The 18,586-nt window shown below is 45.0% G+C and overlaps 1 protein-coding gene across 1 annotated transcript in view; it reads left to right on the forward strand.

Moving 5' to 3' along the window:
• Window positions 1-18,586, forward strand: part of LOC135911232 (cell adhesion molecule DSCAML1-like) — a 59,891-nt gene that overhangs the window by 5,820 nt on the left and 35,485 nt on the right. Inside the window, exons 2-4 of the mRNA XM_065443424.2 lie at window positions 73-372; window positions 5,943-6,239; window positions 11,629-11,879. Coding sequence (XP_065299496.1) covers window positions 73-372; window positions 5,943-6,239; window positions 11,629-11,879 — 848 coding nt within the window. The remainder of the gene's footprint in view (window positions 1-72; window positions 373-5,942; window positions 6,240-11,628; window positions 11,880-18,586) is intronic.

The raw sequence follows: 18,586 nt of genomic DNA on the forward strand, positions 1-18,586 counted from the left end.
AGTAACCCACCTATCGAATGGTAAAGAGACGACACTTGTTTTTTTTTTTTAACCTTGGCGTACGGGGCGCAGCGATGCCGATGGCATGCGGTGTTGTGCCTGGTGACCGCGAAGCAGTCGTCAGCTGGAGTCAACCGACAACGTCGAGCAGGGACGCCATCCTGCACCGGGTCCTTTACAAGCCCATGGGGAGCCTTCTGAAAAACTGCGCGATCGAGGAAACCGAAGAGATTGCGGTGACTACTCGGCCCGGACTGAGCAGCGTGACGCTGAGGAGACTGCGCCCGTACACTGTGTACAGAGTCACTGTGGTCGCCATCGGCGCCACAACAGTGCCACTACTGGACACCACCTTTCACACTAAGGGTGCAGGTGAGACGGGCAATATTGCGCAACGTAACGTGGACGTAACGTGGGCTCTAGATACGTAAAATCTCTCGAAATATTGCGAGGGTGGTGGCAGCATGACCCGCCAGCTGCTTATAATGGCAAGAATTGGTGAGGTAGCCCGAACGCGTGAAAGCACGCATCACATTTTGTTGGGCAAGTGTCGCCGGCTGCATTCCTTGTTTTTTTCGCGAGGGTGCAACCGCCCAGACAGAATTATCTGAGTGGTCCTGTTTGTAAAAGGTTGGTGTCAAGCAGAACACGGGCACTACTAAGATGTGCCATCCACGATACGCTTTTTCGGTTAATGGACCAGCGAGGGCACCTTTGATTTAGGATGAAAAAAAAATGTGCAGATCGATGTAAGCGCCTGTATCAAAGAAAATACAGCAAAACTAAAAATTGCGTTAAATATTATTCATCATTTTATTAATATATTGCATGGTGTGCTTTAGAGACGCCTATGAGCCGACAATCCTAGCCATTGTGGAATAGATGGAAATGAACAGGCTGACGCGGAGGCAAGAAAACCTCGCACTGACGGGAAGATTATAAAACTTAATTTTTCCCGGTATGGACATCAAGGCCTTGCTACATAGCTTCATCAAAACTTATATGACGTGACAATGGGACAACCCCGAACATCGGAAAGAGCGCCTCCACAGACTTGACGCTGGTTTGTGATTCCCACTTATACTTCGACTGCGGACAGGGCAGGAAACACTCATCCATCGATTACATCTCGGTGTGGCGTACACTCACCGATACCTTCACCATATTGGACGAGAACGCGACCCTGGCTATAGCGTCTGTCACACTCCCGAGACAATAGCTCACGTACTTTGCGTGTGCCCTCAATATGCGGCAGAGCGAAGAACACTTAGGTCTAGCGTTGACTACTTGGCATCTGGCCCTTTTCGGTCGGTAGAGAAGATTTTAGGCGCGTAGCAACGCACCATAAAGTCACTCTTGAACTTTGTACGTGAGACTGGCTTAGACGATCACCTCCAGAACCTGTGAGACGAGCAGACAGTGCGAATGGTGTTTGCGCAATAACGTCTTGTGTGGACAAGATTATTCCTGCGTGTATTATGCCTACAGAGCGCATCCGCGTATTGGACAACGGGTAAATAGTAGCTCATTGCACCACAACATAATCACCTGTCACCTGCCTTTCCCTGTATCTCCCACTTCCCCTCTTCCCAGTCAGGAGTAGCAGGCTAGAGACACGCTCTCCAGTCCGAACTATCCTCCTTTCTCTTCATTAAAATCTGCTCCTCCTATGTGAAATGAAGCTCTGTATATTGGTGATGCCTATAATGCGAAAACACCCGTGTACTTAGATTTAGGTGCACGTTAAAGAACCCCAGGTAGTCGAAATTTCCGAACTCCTCCACTACGGCGTGCCTCATAATCAGAAAGTGGTTTTGGCACGTAAAACCCCATAATCTATTTAATCTATTTCATGCTATACAGAGGCTGGTTCGGTTCGGATTGGTCTGATGAGCTTTATGTCGGAGCCGTAGTGAGTCATGCCGATGCGGGTTTATTGGCCGAGGACGGGTACACACCCACTGGCACATGTTAAGCGGCTGTATCAAAGAATATAGGAAAATGAGAGAGCGCGTTAATTATTATTGACCATTGCGTCAAGAGATGGATGGGCTTTACAGACGCCTATGGGCGGACAAGTTTCTTGTTGCGCAGAACCGAGGTGGGCGCACTTTGTCTTAATAGAAACCATCATCATCATCCTAATCATCATCATCACAAGTCTATTTTATGTCCACTGCAGGACGAAGGCCTCTCCCTGCGATCTCCAATTACCCCTGTCCTGCGCCAACCGATTCCAACTAGCACCCGCGAATTTCCTAATTTCATCGCTCCGTCTAGTCTTCTACCGTCCTCGACTGCGCTTCCCTTCCCTTGGCGCCCATTCTGTAACCCTAATCGTCCACCGCTTATATAACCTGCGCATTACATGACCTGCCCAGCTTCATTTTTTTTCTCTTAATGTCAATGTGAAGATCGGCTATACCTGTTTGCTCTCTGCTCTAAACCACTCTCTTTCTGTGTATTGTCAGACTCGAAGTTTCTGCCCCATATGTCATCACTGGTAAAATGCACTGATAGTACACCTGCCTTTTCAATAATAATGGTAAGCTTCCAGTCAGGAGCCGACAACGCCTGCCGTATGCTCTCCAACTCATTTTTATTCTTCTGCGAATTTCCTTCTCATGGTCAAGGTTCCCTGTGATTATTTGGTAAACATACTCCTCACAGAGTCTAGCGACTGACTGGCCATCCTAAACTATTGTTCCCTTGCCCGGCTATTTATCTTTTCTTTTCTATTTATTCTTCTGCGAATTTCCTTCTCATGGTCAAGGTTCCCTGTGATTATTTGGTAAACATACTCCTCAAAGAGTCTAGCGACTGACTGGCCATCCTAAACTATTGTTCCCTTGCCCGGCTATTTATCTTTATCTTTGTCTTCTGCATATTAATTTTCAACCCCCTTCTTACACTATCTCTGTTAAGGTCCTCAATCATTTGTTGTCTTGTCTCCAGTGTTGCTGAAAAGAACAATGTCATCTGCAAGCCGTAGGTTACTGAGATATTCGCCATGCATCCTTACTCTAAGCCTTCCCAGTTTAATAGCTTGAATACGTTTTCCAACCACTTAGTGAATAGCATTGGAGAGATTGTGTCTCCCCGTCTAAGCCCTTTCTTAAGTCCGGTGCGATTGCAGCACATTTTCCCCGCGCAATACCCCACTGCTCTTTGCAAATTATGTCAGGAAACTAGAGCGACGCTGTCACACATGTTGTGGGAGTGTCGGGTTACATCAGCTACAATGGCAGTAGCTCCGGAGGCTCTTGCGTCGAAGTGGGCCGCCGCTCTGCGCAGCTCCAACCTCAAGACACAAGAGTGGGCTGTCCAGCAAGCCCGAGAGGCGGCGACGACGCAAGGCCTCGAAGTCCCCTCATGGGAGACCTGAGCCCGGGTCGTCAAATTTGCCGGATTCAGAATAAAGTTGTTTCCATCCATCCATTCTTTATAGGTATCTGCCTACATTTCTTGTGTAAAATTAAGGTAGCTGTGAAATCTCTGTAGATATTTTCCAAGATATTTACATAAGCGGCCTGTACTCCTTGATTACGTAATGCCTCTATGACTGCTGGTATCTCTACTGAATCAAATGCCTTTTTTTGTAATCTATAAATGCCATATGAAGAGGCTAATTGTATTCTGCGGATTTCTCGATTACCCGATTGATGACATCGATATGAGCCATTATACAGTATCCCTTCCTGAAACCTGCATGTTCCCTTGGTTGATTCAAGTCCAGTGTTGCCCTTATCCTATTGGAGATTATCTTGGTGAATATCTTATATAAGAGTGGAAGTAAGCTAATGGGCCTATTATTCTTCACTTCTTTACCGTCTCCCTTTTTAAGGACTAGTATTTTGTGGATTGTCATTGGTAGTACGCCACTACACTACACGGATACGCCACTACACCACTGCGCGGATATTATCACACAACCTTCGCATATATATCCACAAATATGTCATGCGGGATAGTGACCGGACCAAACAGCCAGGTGACCACGAGAGACACGGAAAAGTAGGCGAAGAGAGTTTAAAATGTGTATTTATGGTCTGGTACGAGGCGCTGCCAGCGATAGTAAAAGCAGGGCGTGTGTACTTGTGAGGGGAAGAGCGCAGCACTCTGCATTGTGTCCTACGAGGTTTCATCACTCTATGTATTTTGCGGATTTTTCCACGTACATCGTTGCACTTGGGGGTGCTCCGAGTTAAAATTAAATTATGGGGTTTTACGTGCCAAAACCATGATCTGATTATGAGGCACGCCGTAGCGGGCGACTCCGGAACCACTTGGACCACCTGGGGTCCCTTAACGCGCACCTCAATCTAAGTATACGGGTTTTTCGCACAGTGAGCTGGCACATGACCGTATTGCTTAATTCTCACGTTTCGACTATGTTCTCGTAACCGGTCAATAAGACACCTTCCTGTTTGTCCGATGTATTTTTCCCACAGGACAGCGCAAGCTCATAAACATTACTTCTACGCAACACACTGGTGCTTTACGATGATTCGCAGAGCATCCGACAGCTGGCTTACGGTACGAGTCTGTTGACCGAGATATTTTAGTGAGTTTTTCTGGCGCTGAAAAGACCAGTTTTGTGTCCACCCGGCTAGACATTTTCTTAAGACTATGCGTCATTCTATGCAGATAGGGCGCTGCCGCTACCTTCCATGTGTGTTCCGCCCGTTGATATGCCGCGTCCCAAGTTGTGCGGTCTGACCCGCATCTTTGAAGCAGCCCCTCTACGACCGAAACCTGCTCTGAGTCCGGACGCCTTGCTTCTGATAATCTTCCCGACTGATCCATAAGATTCGTATAGATCTCATGGTGGCAAGACTTCTTTAATGAATTTCCAAAGCACAAGTTGGCAATGCTCCTCTTGACGAGCTTCGAGTGGGCGAACCGATACGGCAACAGAGGCTTATTAGCCCTAGGTTTGCACTACCAACACGTGTGCCGCTCCATGAACTCGAGCTGGATATCTATGAAACGCAGCACGTTATCAGTCCGCTCTTCAAGCGTGAGAGTAAGTGGGCTAAGGCCTGCAGAAAAAAACTTCGTAAAGCTTGCCTACTGTAGAACGTGCGCCTGGTTCGAAATGGACTACATAGCCATCAACTTACCTGACAACTTTAACCACCCTGTGCTCCGACAAGGTACGCGACAGGTTTTTGTTATGGTCGGCTGGAAAATTGTAACTTATTATAGGCGCCAAACATGAACCGATGCGGGCACCCTGCTTTTGAGGGAATAGTTCGCCATACCATGCTGCATACGTCGAGCGAAGGTAGCAACTAAGCATATCTATAAAAAGCCGTGAACGGATAGACCAGATAAATTTTAAAATGCAATTACGCCATACTCGTCTATGCACTCTTCTACGCATGCTATTAGTTTCGTTTGAGGCAAAAAGTAGTACAAGTCCTTTGTGTCAAAGGAGCAAGCTGATAAGCTTTTGTCAGAATTTTCTTTCAGGAAGTCCACGATTTCTTCAGAGCTTTTAATCGAAAATGGGGTGTAAATATTGAGAATTCTTAGTTTTTCCTGCAAGAAAAGAGCAAACATTTTTGCCATGACACGGCTTCTGAAACTAGCACTTGCGACCTACAGTCATTTGTCTCATCCTAACAGCCTGCATCAGTCCTCTTATCGAGACCTCCAAAAAAAGGCAGGGAGCTTAAACAACTGCTGAAAATGCCCCCGTAATTTTCTTGCGTTATCCCAATTTATCCGCCTGGGCACTAAGTACAGGTTCAACCAGTCATTCAAATCGAACGTTTTACCCGACACGACAGTTTGGATAGCTCCTTGCCAGCCGGACGGTTGTCCCGTGCAGCCAAATGATATCCTAGTGCGTATGTCTCAAGGTCGTGGCCTTTTTTTTTTAGGAATGTAGCCATTGCCTCATTCCACGTCTCTGTTCCATGACAAACGGCGTCCAGCTCCCGATGGCCCGCCCCGAGATCTGCGACACTCGACGTCAGCGGCATTGCTCGAACTGCTCACCTGGTCAGAGGTTGCGTGTGACCTGGCCAACGGCGAGATACGCAGCTACCACTTGCACTTGCGCAGCCCCGACCCCTGGGAGACGGCAACGCACGAGCACAACGCCACCTCGAACGCGCACACCTTCGCCCACTTGGCTCCTTTCACGAGGTACACCGCCAAGGTCTTCGCTCAAAACGATGCCGGACGTTCGCCGTACTTCGCATCTGTAAATTTCACCACCGCCCCATTCCGTAAGTGACTTCTCGCAATGCCTTATTTGGCATGATTTCTGTTTGTCTAAGAGATGCACAATATCTTTTTTTTTTTACTTACTGGTAAGAAGCGCAAAGACAACGCTAAAAAAAATTCCGGCAACGTCACACTAAATTCAGAAAAGTAACGTTGTTATAATTTAATTTTGTCATTAGCGGGTGCGCAGTTTGCGTGTCTATTTGGTTTGATGATATCTCATGTTGTTCGCGTTGTGTTGTCAAACAGCGAAAACTGATCTTGTTTTCTTTCTTGTCTTGTTTAAGGTGACACACACACAAACGCGCGCGCACACACACACACACACACACACACACACACACACACACACACACATATATATATATATATATATATATATATATATATATATATATATATATATATATATATATATATATATATATATGTATATGTATATAATGACACTTAAGGCGCACGTACAAAAAGTCAGCACAAAAATTTAATTCTGACGTTTAGGCCGTGGTCCGGCCTTCATCAAGAGTGCTATTGCAAGCACCGAGACCTCAATTTATACATGTTCTCTGTAAGAGCGGGAACAAAAGAGAGAGGGAGAAAGTGAAGGCACCCTATGACTACAAGCACGCGCATATTCAGTGGCGTCATGAATACCAACACGCGTACATTCACTCAGGTCAAGAAATAATAAAGATGGAATGAAAGCTTAGGTAGCCTATGAACAGTGCGTGCGAGGGGTCACAGCTGCCAGAAAAGTGTTTTGTGCTGTTTGAAGTGACTGCACCTTTTGTGAGGCCGTACACGAAGGCGGTCACACACCACCTCTTCGTTATATAGCCCCCATACTGTGAGCTTCACTGTGAGCTTCAACGGGATACAGTTCCAGGAACTGTATTCCGTTGCATTCTTTGCACGGATTGTATAATTTGTGTTTCCGGGCAAATCTGTTTTTCTACAAAATTTACCCGCATATGAAAAAAAATCTTAAATTATTTAAATTTATATGACAAAGGGGAAGTAATAAACATCAACATAACAGACGAGCGACAATAATCACGAATAAATGATGCCGAAATCCACATATAGCTTCCTAAACACGCGATATATACAACATATAAGCGTTAGGTATTTCGTAAAACAGACATGAAAAATATTCATTGGTGCCCCAAACATATCGGCAATCTCGGAAACTTGTCTGTTCCTACGCTCTAAAAACAGTTGACCCCTTTGGAGTGTATATCTGCCACACAATGATACTCGTGATCTGCCTTGCTTGCGTCTGCTTTCTTAAAAGCGTAGCGCTCGGCACTTTTCTGTCGAGAATGCTCTGAAGTGCTGATAACGCGCAAGCCGTTCGTGACTTGGAAGTACCGGGCTCGCAGCGTTAAAGAAAAGAAATGCGGGCAAGACAGATGACTACTATCGTTGTGTGGCAGATATACACCGCCAAGTGTGCAACTGTTCTTAGAGTGTAGTTGGGCACACACGTCAGCCTACCTATGCTTTCGTTATTTCCCCTAAAAATATGCTCAACTTGCGTGTTAGACATGAAACGCAAGCTTCTATCTCGTAGCGAGTGGAGAATCCTGATTTTAAAATACTTGACATAAATTTTCCGAAAGCGTGGGCGGGTGTGTTCACATTTTTTGAAGAGGGAGAGCTGAGGTACAGATTGTACATGTTATTTGTGATTACCAAAGCGTAGCCGAAAAGTGATTTCCGGTAGTCCGAAGTATTGTGCGTGGAGAATGGCGTATTCGAGGATACGTACAACGTTGCAGGTGTCGAACTTGTAAACCCCTTGGATTTTGAATGAAAATGAAGACACGGTGCATGCACTCGGCCACACGAGTAGTAGTCGTCGTAGGGCACAGTTTGCATTGAAGTTTTCCGCATGGTGCGCAGCCTTCGAAGTTAGCTGAGTTAATTCTGGAGGACGTGGCAACATCTCTAAGGGTTGTGGCGCGTCTGCGTACCACCCGTGGAGATTCGGGAACTATTTGGCGCATTGCCACCCGACTGGTCGCTCGAGGCACTTTGCGTGTATAGGGAGTATACAAGTGACGTCACCGCAACCCATTTTGTTGTACTTTTCACAGCTTCCACAGCGCTTCTGGACATAAGCGGATTGAGATAACACGCACGCTTTCACCGTGCTCGCTGTACTGCAGTATGGCGATCTTGATGACGTCAGTGCATAATCCGTATTAGCGGGCTTCTTGAACGCTCGGAAAAACACTTTCATGTAGCACCCATTGAGCAACAGAAAGCTGTATCGGGAGTTTTTCATGTCACTCTACAATTTCCTCATTGACACTTTTTATCTTATTGTAATATTCGAGAAGATGAATAATCAAGACTAATGATCTAATTAGTCTCAATAAAGAAGTAGTTTAAGTATCTCCAAGCAACGGTAAACAACATTACCTTGGTTCTGTCCAGCTGCGTGGCATTCGCATATTTTTAAACTCTGGCTAATGTTAGCTGGGACATCCTGTACACTGACGCCAATGCACACGGGGTTAGTCGAGGAATGAGTATTTATCTGTCATCCAAGGTAGACAAGCTTCTTACCTGCCATATCGGTTGATTGAATGCTCACGTAATTGTCCCTTCAGTGGATTGCGTGGCCCTCAAATATTTCGCGCGGGAGGTGATTGTGGCACGTCTTTAATATAGTGCTACGCGCAAAATCTGGTTTGCAACCGCTGCATGTCGGCACGTGCAAAGCCAGATTGCTTCCTTGACCATTCTGAGCTAGGATGAATGCTCTCTGAGGCGGTCATTAACACAACTGTCCGATTTGACGTAGAAGTTCTGCGGAAACCCGCAAGGTGGAGAGAAGTAATGAATAAAGGGAAAATCAGACATCCACCCGTTCGTAGCAATTGCTACGAAGGAAACCCATACGGGTTCCTCGAGGCTTGTCTTTTGAGGAACCCGTATAGGTTTCTTTTGTAGCAATTGCTACGAACAGGTGGATGTCTGATTTTCGCTTTATTCACAACTGTCCGATATACGAGAGACCCCATGACAAAGGGACGTTCTACACAACATCGCTGCGGCAATCCACGATTCTTTTTATATATATTTTTTCGTATCTTTTTACGTGTTTCACGAAAGAAACGCGCAATAAAGGAAAGTTCTGTTTGAGCATTCTATAAATCAGTTTATCCTAGAAATAAATAAAATATCTCCCTCCCAGGTGCACAAGCCTCGTATAGGAGTATGATTTACATAGGCTGCGAATATTTTGATTTTCCTATTTCTTAAAGCGGTTGCTTGCTAGATTTGATAATGCGTTATGTTCTCCGTACAGCGTGTCGTAGAAAAAGAGCCCTATAGCCAAGCACTCCATCTTTTATTTTGACAGACTGTGCCATTCTTACTTCTTATATGCTCTGCCGGCTGGGTTGTCACCTGTATCAAATCTTCGACATCTTTGCAAAGAGCCAGGGCGATCACATCACGGTAGCTGGTTCGCGGTAGCTCGCCTCGAGAATGTAGATCTTCTGAACGGGACATTTCATTGTCTGTCCAGAAGCCAGAAGAAGTGCAGACCCACGCAGTAGCGTAAATTCTGGGATACGCGAACAGATTCTGCCCAACTAGCGATTATGAATAGCCGCTTTCAAATTTGTTTCATTGAGCCAAATGCCTTTCGTTGCTCTTTTCGCTGCATCAGTCAAATAAGATAAGAGATAATATTATTTCCATATGAGCCAGAGCTTCTTGTTCCGGTGTATCTTAGCACTAAAGTGATCCAAGAAGCACGGCGAATTGCGAAGTGTACCTAAAAACGTCGGAACGCGTATGTTCGGCAGCGCCCACTTTGCAATGATGTGGCGCCGTTTCCTGATTGGGAGTGATTGCTTCTTGTGGTGTATTAGCTGAAGAGTTACTGACCACGCGTGCTGCGGCGGAGTTCAAGCGCAGGGCTGTCAATGTGATGCCTCAATTGCTGTCGTTGTCAATGCTTATAGCCTCCCGTAGAAACTGCCACATCTTTCTTGAGCTCCGCAAAAGTTGTTACGCTCCCTTGGGAGGTTAATCCAGCGGGTGCAGATAAAGCAGTTTGCGGCAAATATAACAAAGTGCTTGTCTCACTTGCAGAAAGCGTTAGCTCTTTCATACTGGAATGCTTACGTGGGGAAAACGGATCCTGTTTTAGTGACTTATTAGGGAAACATCATTATAATATGAATCTAATATTGCTAGTGCATATCTTGGTGTTGCTGTGAGTCGTCGTTTGCACGGTATTCTGAATTCACTAGAGAAATTGCTGAAGCCACTAAAATTGCATGCGCTGGAAACTAATGCGTCATCTCAACCTCAGTATCGCTCTCGAAAAAACAAGCTGATTTTTCTCCGCATAAACTTAGCATGCCTCTTTTTACCATGCGATTTTTATACCTATGTTGCTGCTTGATCGAATGTATTTGCAGTTAAACGGCTGGCCTTAATAGAACTTTACATGTATTGTCGGCATCCTCCCTTCCTCCCCCCCCCCCCCCCCCCGTGTTGATCCTGCTGATGCAGCTATGAAACTACGGAAATGCAGAGGACGAAGTTAAACATTTGTTCCTCCAAATTTGTTAAACGACACAAATCTACCACTAGCAATTGCAGAAACCGGGAAATGCCGCGCTTTTTGAAGATGACACATCAGCCTTGGTAACATTGTATATGATTTAGGCGAAAGCTGTGTACATAAAAAATTGTTATTCATGCGTTAGAAGTTGCATGCAATTTTAACTATACATTTGGAACATAGATATCAACACAAATTGTAATTTGACATTACTTTTGCTACATTGCCAACCTCATGAGGGCGAGGAAAAAGGTAAGAAAAGAGAGGGAGGATCGAGGTCATAATAGACATCAATCAGTATAGGACCAGATTGTACTCTGTGTGAAAGGTGTGAATATATTTTTCATGGCCCGAACTTCTCCATATCTTGAGCGCCTATAATACAATGTTATAAGTTGCTACAGATGTTGTGAGCAGAGCACAAAGGCGTCTTTATTTGAGATTACCTTAGTCAGAGATAGCTTTTGTTGTGTTGAATTTCGAATACTGCAGGCCATTTCCGTGACCACGCAGCGATGAGTTATACAAGCATATAGGTGAACAGTAATGGAACAATTCATTTCTGCAATTCTTTTTACATGTTAACACAAGCAAATACCAAAACCGCAAGATTAGAAATCCTCGATATTATAACGCGAAATATAGCGTGTCAAGTTGTGAAATACAAGACGCGTCTGCCTATGTCTTCAAATTTCATTAACGCAACAGTAACGACAAATAATAAATGCGTGGCTCGTACAATGTAGTTTCCCCATTGCGCGCTGACCGCGTGCGCTCACCTGCCGACGGCCGTGTCGCAGCTCCGCCTCAGCCGACGGACCTGTTGGCGTCGGACCTGACCCCGGACAGCGTCCGCGTGTCGTGGAACGCTCCGTACCCCCCGCACGGCATACTGGATCACTACCGGCTCCTGTTCTGGCGCGGCAGCGACAAGTCCAAGGCGACGGAAATAACCATCGTGCACGAGGAATGTCGCCGCAGGCGCCTTTTCGTTGCGAGGCACTGCTATACTGTCAAAGGTCTGGAACCCCGCCGCGTCTACCGATTCTCGGTAAGGCCCGATGATCCAAGTGTCGTCGCTGCTTCTAGTATTTTCTCACGACTAACTTTAGCCTGTACTTTCAAACTATAAGACAAGTGATAATCCACATACCAACATTGCTTCTGGTATGTTATCTTGACTGATGTAAGCCTAATTTCTAGACAAACACTTAGTGATGAGCCTCATACCATGGCTGCAACTGGTATGTTCTCATGACGGACTTAAGTCTAATTTAAAGGCAAAAACTAAATAATGGTCTTCACATACCTTCATTGCTTCTAGCATATTCTGACGATAGATTTAAGTCTACTTTCGAGACACACACTAAGTAAACAACTGCTATCGCCACTTCTTCTGGTATGTTATTATGACGGATTTATTCCAGGTTTCAGGGGTAAGAAAAAGTGATGATATACATATGACCACGGCTTCTGGCATGGACGTATGAGGAACCTAATTCTACTTTCAAGCCCTAACAGATTAAATGTGAGCCGCCAGCGTGGTATGTTTTAGTTGTCGAATAGGCTGTTTCGTTGTGAACCGCATACTTTGATAAGAACCTGATACCTGATCTACGGCATTTCACCTCTTCGTAATAGTTCTTGAAAATTTCCATTAGAAATGCAAACTGTTTTTGCGTTCACATCACTGAATTGTGCATGCACACATTAAATGCATGCAACTGGGACAAATCTGCTTTGCACAAATATTGTACACAGGCTTTTTACGCTTTGGCACTTTAAGTGTGACTATAAAGCGCTTGATGAACTTGCAGGTTTTCGTACCGTCAATGATACCAATATGCTGTGAACCAACTAAAGCATATTGATATGATAAAGGTATTTGTCTTTTGTGAGAACGTAAAGAATTGAGTTGATGACATCAAACGTGAAAGAACTGTCAAAGAAAACATGGCTCCGTACAAGTCAGTTAGAGCAAGCACTGGAAACAGAGCTGATAATTCCAACTGAACAGTCCAAGTGCTGAAGCACCTTACACGTGCTTTATAGGGACGCATTGTAGGGACTTCGAAGAGAGAAGATGCTTCCGAAACTGTGAGTTAAGCGTCTTATAGGACTAGCATATGATCAAAAAATGTCTCGGCTGATTCCGATACTCTCTAATGCGAAATTTGAGCGCAGCGCAATGCGTGTTCTCATTTCGCGATATGCGGAGGCAAATAATTTCAGACCGCTTCCACCGCGTGGATCAGTCTGAGCACTTACCTCCCTTCCCATTCTCGCTCACTTTGATGTGTAAGCGCTAACGCAAATACGTATGGATGCCAGTGGCCACGGTATTGGAGCTATCCTGACCCAGATACAAGGACAAGAATGTGTTATTGCCTACGCCAGCCGCCCTCTTTCCCCTCCTGAGTGCAAGTATTATATCACTGATCGCGTATGCTTGGCTCTCATTTGAGCAGTGGGTAAATTTCGCCCCTATTTGTGCGGCTGGCACTTCACAGTCACCACTGATCCTCACGCTCTGTCAGTATTGGCTCTCGTTCTTGAAAAATCCTTCTGGGCGCCTTGGCTGATGGGCTCTGCGCCTTCGAGAATACGACCACTCAGTTGAATACAAGAACAGCCTGACACATGCGGACTGCTTGCTGCACCGTTCTGTCGACCCACCTGCCGTTTCTGCAGCCGGCATACCTGTCCGACTGCTTTTCTCCGGCTACACTGACTGCTTTTCCCGATATCTGAGTGGAGCAAGGCCGGGACGCCTCCTTACAAAACCTCATTCAACCCTTCACTTGGCATGTTTGAACTTCAAGATGCCATATCGCACCACTCCAACATGCGCCATGACCGGCCTGAGTGACTCTTCGGAGTGCCTGCGCATCTGCGTCAGACCGTTTTTGCCCAGCTTCATGATGTGTCATGATGACACGCCGGTAATCTTGACCTGTCACGGACTTGTGACCGATTTTGTCGGCGTTTTCTTTTGGCCTGGTCTTTAGCCTGACGTTTGTCGTTATATCGCTGCGTGTGAGCTTTGCCAACGACGTAAAAAGCCGAGCACACTCCCTGCTCGCCACCTTTAACCACTTGACGCACCATCAGAACCATTCTTCCGTGTAGATGTCCATCTTTTAAGCCATTTTCTTACGCCTGTTTCGGAAAATAAGTGGATTGCTGTATCAAGAGTCTACGACACGAGGTGCGCAATCACACCAATCACACGAGTTCTTGCGACAAGCTGTGCAACCGATGTTGCCGACATCTTCTAGAGAACGTCATCCTTCACCATGGTGCCCCTCCACAGCTCCTCACCAACCGAGGCCGCTTTCTTTCTCAACCTGTTAATGACATTCTACACTCGTGCGCGACTATACCCAAACTTGCTACTGCTTACCATCCGCAAACGAATGGTGTAACCGAGCGCCTCAACCTAATCCTTCGTGATATGCTTTCAATGTCTGTCTCCACTGACCATCGCTACTGGGACTCCCGTTTGTTACCTTTGCCTATAATTCTTCTCACCACGATACTACAGATTCTCTCCATTCTTCGTCTTATTTGGCCGCGATCCTACTCCACCTTTCAACACCGCTCTGCCTGCCAGTCTGAATTTCACATCGGATTACGCCCTTGAAGCCATACTGAAGGCATGAAAGGTGCGCCATATTGCCCGACGTCGACTTGTGGACTTGCGGGAAATTTCACGGCGCTTATATGATGCCCGCCATCGTGACGCCCACTGCACACCAGGCGCCCTCCTGGTTGTCAGTTGGTCACTGTTGCGACGCGTTGGCCTCTCGGACAGTTTCTTTAGCGCTACTCTGGCCCTTACAGCGTCTCAATTGCGTCAAGTAACAGACGGCATATATGAAATCGCCCCTCTTGTACCTACCGTGACTCAGCCTCGCTCTGACGTAGTCAACGTCGCGCGTCTTAAGCCGTATCATTCGACCACCTCCTAACCAGCACCGGGTCAGCGCTTCAGCCACCGGGAGTCATGTGACAGGCTAATGAAGAAGACGATAAGGTTTTTTTTTTATTCGAAAGAACTCACAGGCATACAAAGAGGCATAGGGCGAGGGGCGCATATGGTACAATTTATCACAAAATACAATCGGTAAAAAGATATCAGTACATACAAGGATTCAAATATTGACTCAAAACGAAGAAATTTGCGTATTACGGAAACCAGAAAGATGCTAAAGAAAGAAAAAAGAAATGAATGGATAAGCATTGCCCAAAAACTGCAAAAGCAGCAAGAACAGCAAGAAGCACTGCATAAAAGCAGCGAGTTACTTTACGTTGGGATGTTATACATCGCGTAATGCTAAGACGAACATGGAACAACGCGTGACAATGCATTGGAAGCGTAAACGTAATGGGATTAATAAGTACCCATGTACTAACTCCACCCTACGCGCCGTGTGGAGAAAAATGTTTGGCCAAGTTACAGCAATAGGAATCGTGATTTCGGAGCGAAGCAGCGGCATCCAGAAGGCTGTTACGGATAGCGCGAGGCAGTGGTGAAAGGTTATATGCTTGCGCCGCGCCATACATGCAGGCTTAGCTGAAATCATTGTGCAGCCTGCACGATGGGAAGACGTGGTGCTTCAAGCATGGTAGGGATAATCCGTCAGAGTTGAAAGAACTTATAGAATAATGACGACAATGTAACAACACGGCAGATACTCAACTGCTGCCACGATAGTTCGGCTTTGATCTGCGTTATGCTATAGACTGGGCACTGTAACTTTGAGTAATACAATGACTTGCCCTGTTCTGAAGGATTTCCAACGCCTCACTTAGATATTTCTGATGTGGTAACCAGATGGGAGACGCGTACTCAAGCTGGAGTCGCATGAACGTTAAGTAAGCGAGTTTACGCAAGGAAGATAGAACACTGCGCAAGTTCCGCCGCAAGAACCCTAACGATTTGGGTGCATTGGCGGAGACACATGTGATTTGCTCAGACCACGACAGATGAGATGACATTTGCACGCCATGATACTTATATTCTGCAGTCAGCGATATAGTACTATTGGTAATGTGGTAGATAAACTTCGAATTATCAGATTTAAGGGCGAAAGACATTGTTTTATACTTTGACACGCTTAATGTCATAGGCCATGTAGTACAGCACTGGTTCACTATCTCCATGTCTCGTTGGAGGGCTATACGATCATCACTGTTGGTTATTGGACGGTAGATTAGGCACTCATCGGCGAATATTCGTATGCAAGATGACATGTTATTAGGCCGATAATTTATGTAGGCCAGAAACAACAGACGCCCAAGGACGCTTACTTGTGGTGGCCAAAAGTTACGTTAGATTTGGGAGAATTGAAGTCATTAAGAGAGGTAAATTGCTCTCGATTAGACAAAAGGTTACGTAGCCATGAGAATGTACATGAGTCTAATTTTAAAGCAGAAAGTTTCGACATGAGGTGGCAATGTGCAACATGATCAAACGCTTTGTAAAAGTCAAGTAATAAGCAGTCGCTCTGTAAGCACGGATTCATGTTAAGGTGGATATCTGTGGTAAATTCAAGTAACTGTGTCTCTCACGTAAAACATTTTCTGTAGACATGTGTATTGCGGAAGAAGAAACTGTTAGATTAGAGATGATTATAAATATGCGAAGCAATGACATGTTCTAGCATCTTGCAACAAATGCAGGTAAGCGAAATGGGCCTGTAGTTTTCACACGAGTTTTTTCTGCCATTTTTGTAAATCGGTACAACTTTTGGTATCTTCCAGTAGGAGGGAAGCATACCAGACATTACGGACTGCCTGAATATATGAAACAGGATGACGCTTGAAACAGAGGTGGTATTTCTTAATATCTTAGAACTTATTTCATCAATGCCATGAAAAGACGGCACTTTAATGTTGTTTATTAGCGAAGCAATGCCCTCGACCGTGATGTTCATTGGTAACATGTAATACTAGTCGAAATCAGGTACAAAAACTGCATTTGAGCTATCCTCACTTGTAAACACGGACGCGAAAAGGATTTGAAAACCATTGAACACTCATTCTAAGAAAGAGCGATTGCGTTATCATCGTGTAACAGAATGCGGTTACTCTCTTGACTAGGGCTTATTGTTTTCAAAAGTTATGTTGCATTGTTTAGGAGTAATTGTGTAAGGTTGTTATAAAAGTACTTATCCTTTGCTGTGCGTAGGGCAATGCAACAAGATTTAAGGCAGGCTTTATATTCAATCCACGACGAAGGCGTTCTTCCGCACCTGGCGCACTTGTAAAGAAGCTTTTTTTGTGCTTCATGTGCTTAAAAATTTTGTGAACCAAGGATTCGATACATTATTACTGATTTTATTGTGAGCAATGTATATGTCAGTTAAAGAGGACATCCTTTCCTTAAACATCAACGAATTCTTTTCAACTGATCGGTCTTAAAATAACGGCATCTCATACTCCCAAAATGTTTTTATTTCAGTGTTGATGACAATGTAATTACCTTTATTGTAATCGCGAATTAGTTTCGGCGACATATTAATTAGAAACAGGAGAAGGTATATTTATTGTGAGTTGAAGCAAATTGTGACTACTAAAATAAAAAAAACAAATTATTATGTGCCAAAATCACTTTCTGATTATGAGGCACGCCGTAGTGGAGGACTCCGGAAATTTCGGCCACCTGGGGATCTTTAACGTGCACCTAAATATAAGTACACGGGTGTTTTCGCATTTTGCCCCCATCGAAATGCGGCCACCAAGGCCGGGATTCACTCCCGCGACCTCGTGCTCAGCAGCCCAACACCATAGCCACTCAGCAACCACGTCGGTTGATTACTAAAACTGGATAAACGTTTGTGTGAACTACTGTTTCAGGATTGTTTGTAAGCTGTTTGTAATTGCGATGCAGTTTGGTAGAGGTTGTAGTCACGGGTCAAGTTAACAAATTCAGTCGACATGTTGCAGGATCATGAAAGTTTGTACCAGTCAATTATAGGAAAGTTGAATTCACTAAACAGATAGGTAATGTCAGTGCTGACGATCTCAGACGTCTTTTTCTATTCTAATGCTCAATTGATCTTTAAAATAGCTCCTTGAATCTGGCGGGAAGTAACGGCAATCCATCAGTATTCTAATAGAAAATACCGTGCAGGCTACCCAGACAACTTCAATGTCGGATATTTATGTTTTTGTGCTTAACAAGACAGCGACTCCTATTTTACCAAGCGCGAGCACACCTATATGTATTCTAGATAATTATTAAGGCAACAATTTCATTTTCAGATATTGCGGGGTACAGCCAAGTCTCGGTGAAAGCGATAACATAGGAGTAAGCATCATCTAGATAACTTGAATTGAGATCGCGCATCGACATCAGGCTAGGTGCGTTAACAAATGACACTGATGAAGAGGGAACGTTACGAACTAGCTATACTGTTTCATGATGACTAGGACCCGTGCCTTTAAATCGACGACAGAGTCAGCGATTAGCCCGAAGAAACGACACTCTAAATCTTTACGAGATAACAACCATCTTATAAGCCACTACAGTTTTTGTAAATTGTAAATGGTAAATATCCTGTAAATTTATTTCGTGCTTTTTCCTCCCCGTAACAATACTGTGTTCGCACTCTTACACAGTTAACAGCACATTAAACTTTATCTCGAAACACAATTCTCTACGGCGACAAGCACCATCCTCAGTTGTTGAATTTCAGCTCATGGGTCTGCCTGCTATATGTGCATGCATCAACGAAATATACAGAGTAATTG

Source organism: Dermacentor albipictus, chromosome 9 (assembly GCF_038994185.2).
Source record: "Dermacentor albipictus isolate Rhodes 1998 colony chromosome 9, USDA_Dalb.pri_finalv2, whole genome shotgun sequence".
In the NCBI taxonomy this organism is placed as follows: domain Eukaryota; kingdom Metazoa; phylum Arthropoda; class Arachnida; order Ixodida; family Ixodidae; genus Dermacentor; species Dermacentor albipictus.